The sequence below is a fragment of the Archocentrus centrarchus genome, chromosome 21 (assembly GCF_007364275.1).
Source record: "Archocentrus centrarchus isolate MPI-CPG fArcCen1 chromosome 21, fArcCen1, whole genome shotgun sequence".
NCBI lineage: Eukaryota > Metazoa > Chordata > Actinopteri > Cichliformes > Cichlidae > Archocentrus > Archocentrus centrarchus.
The window spans coordinates 21384944-21395349 of NC_044366.1; the positions used below are offsets into that span (position 1 = coordinate 21384944).

Consider the following 10406-nt stretch of genomic DNA (forward strand, 5'->3'; position numbering starts at 1 on the left):
TACCCATTTCTCATTCCATGCACATCCAAGTCAGCAGAGAATTGCATAATGTAACAGATGAGGGGTGTTGCATAAGGGCAGAGAAAATGTGCAGCTGGATCATCGGCCACCACTCTCCAGTTGACGTAAGACTTAGAGATGTACAGTCTGTAGTTACACATGGCAACTTGTAGCTGTAAACTGTTAATAAACTACAATAAAGCTGTTACAATTCCCTTAGTAGATGTCTTTTTATTATGACAGATTGGGAAAGTAACCAATGTACGCACAGGTGGGCGGGGTTTATAACAAGAATCAGCCAATCTGTGAACAAGGAACCGAAAGCTCATCCCCATGGCTGAAAGTAGAAGACCTGCACGTCATTTAGTGTAGTTATTGTGGCTTATATTACCCTGTCGTCAGACCTGTATTAGTGACCTAAATTTCATTAGCGATGCGTTTAAATGCTACTGGTAGATGTTCAGAAATCTGCGCTTTCTTTGTGTTAAAAATAGGCTGCTCGTGGCGCTAACTCGCGCGTTACAGGGACGTTAAACCTACTGAGCGAAACTTTTACAGAGTTGCAGTCCACGCTAAAAATCGCCAAAATGGAGAGTCACGAAGGGGCAGCGGCAGTGGGCGACGGTGTGCTCGACTTCTCACGCTTGAGTTTAAACACTTTAAGCGTCGACAGTATCAGCGACAGGAGGAAAAGGGACACCAAACAGCTCTACCTGAACTACAACCGACTGGCCTCTCTCCCGTCGTCGGTCACTTTCTTCTGCAACCTCGAGTTTCTGGACATCAGCAACAACGGGCTTTCGTTCATGTGTGAGGACATTACGCGTCTGACCAAGCTCAAAACTCTTGTAGCCAAGAACAACCGCCTGGACGAGTTCTCGCTGCCCAAGGAGTTCGGCTCTCTGCCGCTGGAGGTGCTGAACTTTAGTGGGAACCGATTCGAGGAGATCCCGCTTCAGTGTACCAAACTGCTGCGCCTACAGTCGCTTTCACTGGGTGGAAACAGACTAAAAAGTATACCTGCGGAAATAGAAAACCTAACCAGGTAAGGCAGCACCACAAAGCAGCACGGCCAGCCAAAAAAGTCAATTAATGAGTGACGGTCCAGTCAAGTGCTGAAGTAATGGATTAATATAGCCTCCGCGCTGTGAATGCTGACCCAATCTACAGTGTTGCACAACCAGCTGATAGGTCACAATATTGGACGGGGTTGAGAAAAAGAATTCAGCACAATTTTCTCTTCAGTCTTTTATTTCTGTCTAGTAAAGCGCTCCGGATTTTACCGATGTTATTCAAGTAATACCTGGATCCTATTCCGGTGTGTAGACCGGTTTTACTCAGGTTAGCTTGAACTATGAAATTAGCGAGTAGTGCCTTTCCTATAGTTACCTGCTACATATACGCAGAGCCGGCCCAAAGTTTTATTGGACCTTAAGCTAATTTGATTCAGGCCCCCCAAGCTAAACCCACCACCAACATCCACCTCAGCACTGCCAGTCTTAACTATGTGTTGTCCATGCTTGATCATTTGTGCATTATATCACATTGCTCATGCCTGCTAATTGTGTTAATAGCAAACCGTTGAAATTCTCAGCCCGGCGCAGCACCGGGCGATCATCCGCTGGGTAGAACCCTGAAGTGGTAGTACAACTTGATGGAGAAGGTTCGCCTTCAAAGTAAAAGTTGTGCCTCAGCACTGCAGCCAACATGTTTCAGAAGGTACGACTTTTACATTGAATCCAAGCCATCTCTATTTTTGGTTTGTGTTGCGCTTTTCACAATTTCACTGCAGCTTGGAGAGCAACTGGCCATCACTTACATTCAAACTATGATTGCAGCAATATGCTAGAAACCAAAGCAATCACAAGGAGGTTTTTGATAACTGGTGGAGGAATACACTTTTTTTTCTCTAGTAACAGGTGGGTTTTTTTGGGGGGGGGGGGGTGCTCTGTAGGGCACCTGTGACTGGGGCTTTAGTAGTCACTTTCCTAGTGAATGCCATCAACCTCCACAAACCCCTCACAACCAGTCCGTGATTAGTGACTGGTGGTTGCCAAGTGGTCACAGACCAGTCTCTAGGCCTGTGTGATGGGGTTGTTCAGTTGATCTGTCACTGGAACCATGATGTCATACATCCAAAATGACAAGATAATGTCATGTGGTTAGTAGGTGTGTGCAAAACCTCAATACCACAGTGGAATGTAGCAGCAAACTAGTCTAGTCTTGACAAGTCTGCTGACTTTGTCCCTAGAGGCAAAGGCCAGTTTTTGTGGGTTTCTGTGTAGCCAGAGCATAGACAGCATAAAAGATTTTTTTTTGTTTGTTTTTTGTAGCAGTGATGTGAGTTCCAAAATATTCTCCTCAATATGTTTATAGTGTTTTTCACTTTTAAAAAAATTTTTTTTACTTTTATTCTAATATTACTTGTTTAATCTCAAATGAGGGTGGGGTGCCATATTAAGGTGGTCTTCAATTCACAACCAGGAATTGATACTTTGCAGACTACACGAGTAGTCCATCTGAAATGGTATAAACTGCTGTAATTTACACAGATCTGTGCTGAACAATAGTATGCATGTGGAATGTGTAATGCAGAGTACAGTGCCTAGTTTTTGACTTTAAAAAATGCTTCATTCTTCCAAAGTGTGCATGTGTTAGTCTGCTTTTACAAGTTGCGCTCATTATGTGTGTGCGTCATCAATCCCACTTACGTTATACTTAAATTGCTGCTTCACAAGTCAAAAGTTGGCCCATCTATTTAACTTGCCAGCAATATTTGTTTTTTATAACTGATAGGGGAAATAACAGCAGCTAATATCTGAATCCTCCAGCAGCAGTCTGTTTGAAACTTTTCCAGCCTGTTTTCTGTTAAACTGGAAGAAGCAGTAAAAATACTTCTTATCATGTACTGCTGAGTTTAACAGGTGCAAATCACAGTGACCTGATGCCAGGCCAAAGAGCAAACCTCTTAATCGTTTTATCAACATGTACAAAATACTGCGGCTCAGAGGCAGAGGATCGAAACAGCTACTTAAATTATAGGTCACATGCTGCCAGGAAGCACTTAAACATTTAAAATAACTTCTAGACAGTGCGGGTAGTGTTTTCACTATTTCTCTCAAAAAACTGCTCAACACTGAGCAGCATTTCCCAGATTTAGCCAGCAGTTCTCACGTGGATTGAAGCCTGGGTTCTAGCTCTTCCAGGTGTTTATCGAGCAGACGGGGCATAGTGGGCTTAATTGTGAAAATTCTGGCTTACTCAGTTAAAATAACTTCATGATACAACAAAAGATAAACTCAGCACTGCCGGGCTCTCTTGTTTCCTCAGTTTGCTGCACTGTTGTCCTTGTAAACACTGGCAGGGTCTCTGTTCAGTGTGTAAACTTGAGGATTTCTTAGTGTCAAACAGGACTCTTTATTTGGTTACAAAGCAATTTCAGATGCAATCGGATAAAGAGTGCATGTCTGGAAGTGTGTTCAGACCAAATGCGATGTTAAAAATATGTCAGCTTCAGACTGCAGCTTCTCCTGACACCACCAACAATTAGAAATGGAGGACAAGCGTACTGTTGCTGTTTGTGGGCAGCTGGAGCCATATGATTCGAATTCTCTTTTCTATAGAAAGAGGGGGGGGGGGGGGGGGGGGAGGACATGTTGGAGAAAAGTGAAAAATATAATGAGTGAATATTTGGGGGTTTCCAAAAACACACCTTTGACTCTTGAACGAGTGACACAAGGGGGAAAATTGGCTTCACGTTAGACAAACTGCTTAAATATTCCAGTTGGCTGGCTGGAAAAGGCAGTAGAAGTATATAATTTTTTTTTCTTTTTTATCAGCACTAATAAGCCTCTTTTGCTCTGAGAATCACTCTGTGTGTGCGTGTGTGCGTGTGTGTGCGTGTGCGTGTGTGTGTGTGTGTGTGTGTGTGTGTGTGTGTGTGTGTGTGTGTGTGTGTGTGTGTGTTTGTGTTTTAATTGACATTTACTTTCTTTTCTCCGACTTGTTGCCTTGTCAGCTGGAGCACCCTGGCAACAACTGTTGTGTGCACAGAAATTCCTTTTAGCTGTGTGTCCTGCAGTTCCTGATAAGGATTCATTAGGGTTGTGATGTAGGAAATTTACTGTCCAGCTGCTTATGTATTCATCAATAAGCACACTTTGATTGCACACGTATGATCTTTGTTTCAAAAAGCACATTTTGACGTGTTACAGTAGGAAAATCACGGGTTTAAAGGCAGTCTCCTGATCTAATTGATAAAACCCCTCATCTGTGTCCATCAAAAGTTCTTTTGTTCTTCAAAACAATCCCTCATCCCTCCAAATGGTTTGTAACTCTGCACCTTTTTCCCGCTGTGAATAATCTGCGTTTTGTCCTCGCTGACCCGGTTGACTGTAGCCTGTCCCCGCTGACCCTGTGTTCTTGCGAGCCTCAGTCACACAGAGTTGGTCCATGCTGTGTTTTGTTAAGCATGAGAGGAAAATCCAGTGCCCAGTTTATGAACCAGGAGGTCCTGGATCACAGAGAGGACACTAATTGGTCAGAGAAGAGGCAGTCGAAATGCATCTAAAAATCCCGAAGCATACTGGACAGTGCTTAGAGGCTAAAGCTCTCACAGCAAACAAATATGTAGTTTAAAGTTTCAACTGCATTAGTATGTTTTCATTTATTAATATCAGCTTGCTCTACTATTCCATCATGAGAAGCCAAAGCAGCTGTTTTGAATTAAGTCTGTTTGTGTGTTATTTGGGGGCATTTGTGGAAATTGTTTTTGAATTGAAGTCCAAGATCAGGTGAATTCCATAAAGCTGATGCTGATCTTTAAAAATCAAATATTCCGATATATTGGGCTATTATTCAGACAAAATATAATAAGATTTCGCCAGTAGATTTCCTATGTGTAGTTATGCTGAGTATTTTCAAGTAGTCTGCCCAGCTCTGCTCAGATCAGTTTACCAGTAGGGTGGAGTGCCCTCTGGTGGACAAACTGTGCAATGTCAGCACACATAACGTGGTTCTTGATGGGTGTTCTGGAACGCAATTTCATTGTACAAGGAAACACTGTTTCTATTCTGTGCATATGAGAATAAAGCTTGACTTGACTTGACTTGTCTCTATTTATTTTATTTTCATTTGATGGATCTTGCCAATGCTGATTGCCTATATTAATAATATTGGCAAACTGCTAAATCACTCGGCCTTTATATCAGATCTCAGTGAGATATAGTGCAACTTTGTTGTGTAGAAAGAAAAAAAAAAGTCAACCCAGTTTTCCTTGGCTATATTTCCCAGAAAAAAAAGCTGCATTTTTTTTGTTTTTTTAGTTGTGAAAGTTTTAAGTTTTCTTAATTGCATCTGATGCAACTCCAAAAGTTTGGTGACAAACTGGCTCCAAGAAGAGTCTGCACAGTGTGGACAAAAGATGTGTGTAATATCATTGCAAACAGTTAGTGAACATGTTGTGTTGTGATGTTTCAGGGATGCAGAGACACATTGTGTAAGCACATATACTGGCTTTATAACCCTTAAGGCCACACTGAACTTGATTAGCTGATAAACCTTGAATGTCAGCCAAATGCCTCTAAGATGGGGGGGGGGGGGGGCACTGAACAGCTTCCTTGGCTTTTTCTTCTCTCCTTCCTGTCTTGCCATTATGCCAATTGTGAATTAAATTATAAGTAAATGATAAATTATCAGAAACACAGCTGTGCTCATCTGACAAAAGTTATGAAATACAGCAGCAGGCTATAACAAAACTATGCATGGATGATATCAGTTCATGATAGGTGTCTTTTAAAATTGACTCTTCTTTGCCTCCTCTGCTGGAATGAGGGACTGAGATATCAGGAAAGGAGCTGAGGATGTCCAGACAGTAGTTTTGTGTCGGTGTGGGCAGTGGGCAGACCCTGAATGTCTCAGTTCCCTTCAGAGAGGGGCCTTGCAGAGCGCTCAGCCACCAAGGACAGCATAATGGCTTCATGTCTCACAATTGCTGTGTCATCAGTTCCCGCAGGCAGATGGCCTGACAGCTTACTTTTGCTGACCAGCCATCCGTCACTCTCTCCATGTCTCTCTTTGACTCTCTATTACCCTCCTGTGTTCTGCATGCCTCCATTAAGCTAAGAGGGTCTTTTTTTTTTGTCTGATAGCACAAGCATGTATGTGTCAGTTTTGCTGGATATAAGCAGTCATCTCAGTATGCATGCATGCACACATAGCAGGAAAAAAAATCCCTCTGCTCTTTTGTCTTTTTGATATTTTGTAAGCAAAGTTTCACAATCAGTGACAAACAGTCTGAGCATGAAACAATGCATCTGTAGCTCCCCCTTGTGGCATATGACAGTCCATAATGATGGAAATCATTATAACAGTGTAAAATGTAAACCTGCTATTTTGCATCTGCAGTCTGTGGGCACTGTAGGGCTTATTCTACATAGCCTGCTCAAGGCTGTAAAAAATGACCTTTTATGCTCATTCCCAGCTCTACAGTTTAATTCTTAGAGTCTGCTAAGGTAGCTTTGCATGACTCACAGTTCAAAATAATCCTTATGTATGTCATGCTGGGCTTGGGTGCAGCTCCTCAAGTCATTTTCTGTCTGTTTCAGTTCCCTCATCTCTCCATTTAGGTTAGCTTTCTTCTGATTGGCTGCCTTTAGAAAAGGTTGGAACAGCGTGGGTGAGGCTGCTGTGTGCCTGAGAAAACCATGTCGAGGATATCCGCTCTCACTGACATCATATAGCGAGGCAACAAAAAAAAAGTCTGAACCTAAGCTTTAGGAGCAGTCTGAAGCCGTGGCCATGTTTAATACGAGGATCGTCCTTGAACAAAATTTGTTCCCATTTTTTGTGGAGTAGCATTTCATTAAAAAAAATATCTGCACACTGGCAGCAGTGATGATGGGAAAGCATAATTTTATTCCACAGAGAACGACTGACACTGTTCAAAAAGAAATGACAAAAAGTGAACATTTGTTCAAGGGACAAAGGAATAAAGCAGCATGTGGAAGATGTACACAGGAAGATGAACACTGATTCAGAATGAATTCCTGTTCTCTTTTTTTTTTCCTGTCAGTTTGGAGATGTTGTACCTGGGTGGAAACCTTATTTCAGCCATTCCTCCTGAAATAGCCAGCCTGCCCTACCTCAGCTACTTGGTACTATGTGACAACCGCATCCAAAGTGTCCCACCACAGTTCACCAGGTATTATCAGCACTCTGCCACTATCTTAGCACTTTAACCTTGATTGTGTGCCAGCAGAGCTTGAACTGTAATTAATCCTGCATAGATCTGATAGCTGCACATTCCTGTATCGGGATTCGTATCAAAGTGTGAACAAAGGTGCTTATACGTCTTTTTTCCAGGCTGAACTCACTGCGATCTTTAAGCCTCCACAACAACCTGCTCACTTACCTGCCGAGAGAGATCCTGAGCCTGGTGCACCTGCAGGAGCTCAGTCTTAGAGGCAACCCGCTGGTTGTGCGCTTTGTCAAGGAGATGACCTACGACCCCCCCTCGCTGCTAGAGCTGGCAGGGCGTACCATTAAGAGCCGAAATCTTCTATACTCCCCTCTCGACCTGCCCGCAAACCTGGTGCGCTATCTGGACCTGGCGAGCAAGTGTCCCAACCCCAAGTGTGGTGGTGAGACCTTTTTTTTTTTCAGTCATGTCTACTTACTACCTGCCTTGTCACGAGTTGCACAGCAAACAATAGGTGGGTGAGGCTGCTGTGCTCACAGCCAGAGCTGTGCGCCTCAGATAACCATATTAAGGATATCCTCTCTCTTTGATATCACACAGATTCAAAAGTAGAAGAAAGCTGTCTGAAACAAAAGGTTTAGAGCACTTTTAGCTCACAGAGATTACTTGTACATATGGTGACCTCATTATTTGAAACTTTGACCATGTTTTATGAGCACTGATCCACTGTAACAGCATATAAGTGACAGAAAATAAAGATGGGCAGTATGTCCTCCTTATTTTATCTTGCAACCCTCTTATTGAGGTCCTCTTTCCCAGGTTGGGAAACACAGTGATATCACTGTGCTCACCATATTTGTCATTTGCTTCACCGTTTCCTGTTTGGTTCTATGTTCTTGGTTTGTTACTGTGGTTTTATATATATTTTATATTATGTGCTATAATGATTTGTACATACATCTGTACAGAACAGTTACTGTTACTTAAGCCTGACTGTGCTTTTTCCTGTCACTCTTGGCTCGTTCCAGGTGTGTACTTTGACTCATGTGTGCGCCAGATCAAATTTGTGGACTTCTGTGGAAAGTACCGGCTACCCCTCATGCACTACCTGTGCTCCCCCGAGTGCACCTCCCCCTGCAGCTCCAACCCACAGAGCGACGCCGAGTCCGAGGAAGAGAACAGCGTGCCTGCTGACCGCCTTCAGAGGGTGCTTCTGGGATAGTACGACCGAGAGGAGCCTCTGATCCTCTGGCCAAAAGAATCCTTGCCAGTTTGTTTGTTTTTTTTTCTAGAACGCTAACGAGGACCCTGATTGAGACTTTATCAGACATATGAGTACTCATACACACATATACTTTTTGTTTTTCTTGCAGCCACTGAAACGCACAAGTGAGACAGCTTGCCTTTGCTTTGAACTTATGTGAAATCCATTTTATGGATTTTTTTGGTTTGTTGTTTGTGAAGTTTTGTCCGTTCAGTCTCACCACCATATCGGTCTACCTAAGAGAAATGGAGGAAGGCTCATCTACGCCTGCTCGCCTCACAGTTGAGCACTGGGGGGCAGTAAAAGGCTTGTTTGACTGAAGGAGCCAAAGGATTGTTTTTGTTTTCAGGGCAGCATTTTTTACTTTTATTACAACACTTCATTCATTCTTTGTAGATGCTGCAGTATATCAGTCTGCATTGTCGTTCATGAGCTCTTTGCCAGCATTCATTGAGGTTGATATGCCAACAAATTTAAAAAAAAAAAAAATCAGTGGATTTTTTTATTTCATTCATACAGTGCTATTCTCTCTATGCTCTGCGTTTGCTAGCGGCTGTGAAACAATTGAGTGGCTAGTTAGTGCATGTGATTTAATGGCTGTGCAACATTTTTGGTAAAAAGTTCTTCAGAGGGGTCTGCTTGTTTGTAATATGTCGCTAGATCCCACTAAATCCTGCACACTGCCTTCAGAAAGTGAGGTGGCAATTTTTTTTTTTTTTTTTTTTTTTATCAGTGTTTTTGGCTCAGCATTGTAATCGCTGCACGCCACACTTGAAAAAAACATTGCCATGACGGCTCGGTTGTTTTAAATTAACTCAAAGTAAGGGTTATGTGGAAGAATGCTTATCCAGGCTGACTCACAGGAAGTGGATGTGGGTTGGGCCAGGGAAAAACCGTTCCCTGCGTTCGCACAAAAACAATAGCTATTGAGCACAACTCAGTGGCAGCCTTCATGTTTATGTTCAGGGCTGTTAGTTTTCTGTGGGCATAAACACATGTAGATGTATCTGAATAAAGTTGATTCTTTATTAGAGAGGTGCCCCCTCGTTTTGTGTTCCTGGTTACATATCTGCTGCAACTTTCTGCTTGTGTGGAAAGCTGGGACATTTTATAGCATCCCAGAAAATCTGCATCCATTAGTGAGGAGAAGAAATCCCCCCGGCTTCACATTAGACCTTAATGTTAAGAAAACAGAAGAACGTTCCTGTATGTTACAGAAGCCACGGTAGTTACAATTCCTAAGTGCCTTACTAATGGAGACTTCTAACAGCAAAGCAAGTATGTAGGAAGGTATGAAAAAACTGATATATGCACCCTGAAATGTGACCAATTTCATTATGAAAGTCATTTTTATCTGATTTTTGTACTCATCTGTTTAACAGCAAATATGCAAAATAGTGCTTTAGAAAAAAATGGTTTTATATAAATCCCTTTAAAAAATATTAAAATGACTATATTTTTAACGAGCTTTGGAACAGATGATGCTTAGAAATATATAAAGACATATTAATGGTATGTGCTTTAACCCGGTTCAGATATTGTAAGTAGATGTACAGTATATAATGACAATAATAAAGACTGATTGTTATTTCTTCAAAATGTGTTTGTATTGTGATGTTTTCTAATCCAATTAAAGCAAATGTGAGCAACAACTTGGAGAATCCATTTTAACTTGCGGTGGTGTTATAAGATTTAAATCCAGGTGTTAAAAGTCAACCTCTTTATCTCTTTTATACTATGTGCATGTGTGTAAAAGATGCAGCACTCTATCATCTATAAAGATCCAGCTCAGAGTTACGTTCAGACTGATTCAAATAGGTACCCGATCAGAGTTTTCAGTCACATGTTCACATTCATTTCAGATGGATTTTCTGTGGTCTGAGCAGTTCTTTAACAGCAGAACTTTTTCTTTATTCTACCACAGCCTTCAATCATTGCCACTTC

The 10406-nt window shown here is 42.0% G+C and overlaps 1 protein-coding gene across 1 annotated transcript; it reads left to right on the plus strand.

The window, feature by feature from the left end:
- Positions 1-373: 373 nt before the first annotated feature.
- lrrc58b (leucine rich repeat containing 58b) lies at positions 374-10114 on the plus strand. The gene is made up of 4 exons (XM_030757340.1): positions 374-1045; positions 7073-7201; positions 7363-7640; positions 8227-10114. Exons 1-4 carry the CDS (start codon positions 588-590, stop codon positions 8418-8420), a joined length of 1059 nt encoding a protein of 352 aa, XP_030613200.1. The 5' UTR covers positions 374-587; the 3' UTR covers positions 8421-10114.
- Positions 10115-10406: the final 292 nt, after the last annotated feature.

Bases quoted from the DNA above. Each gene is read 5' to 3' on its own strand.
- lrrc58b (XM_030757340.1), top strand. From the start codon at position 588: ATGGAGAGTCACGAAGGGGCAGCGGCAGTGGGCGACGGTGTGCTCGAC. The intron at 7,202-7,362 runs GTATTATCAGCA...TCTTTTTTCCAG, and splicing joins GTCCCACCACAGTTCACCAG to GCTGAACTCACTGCGATCTT. The intron at 7,641-8,226 runs GTGAGACCTTTT...GGCTCGTTCCAG, and splicing joins TCCCAACCCCAAGTGTGGTG to GTGTGTACTTTGACTCATGT.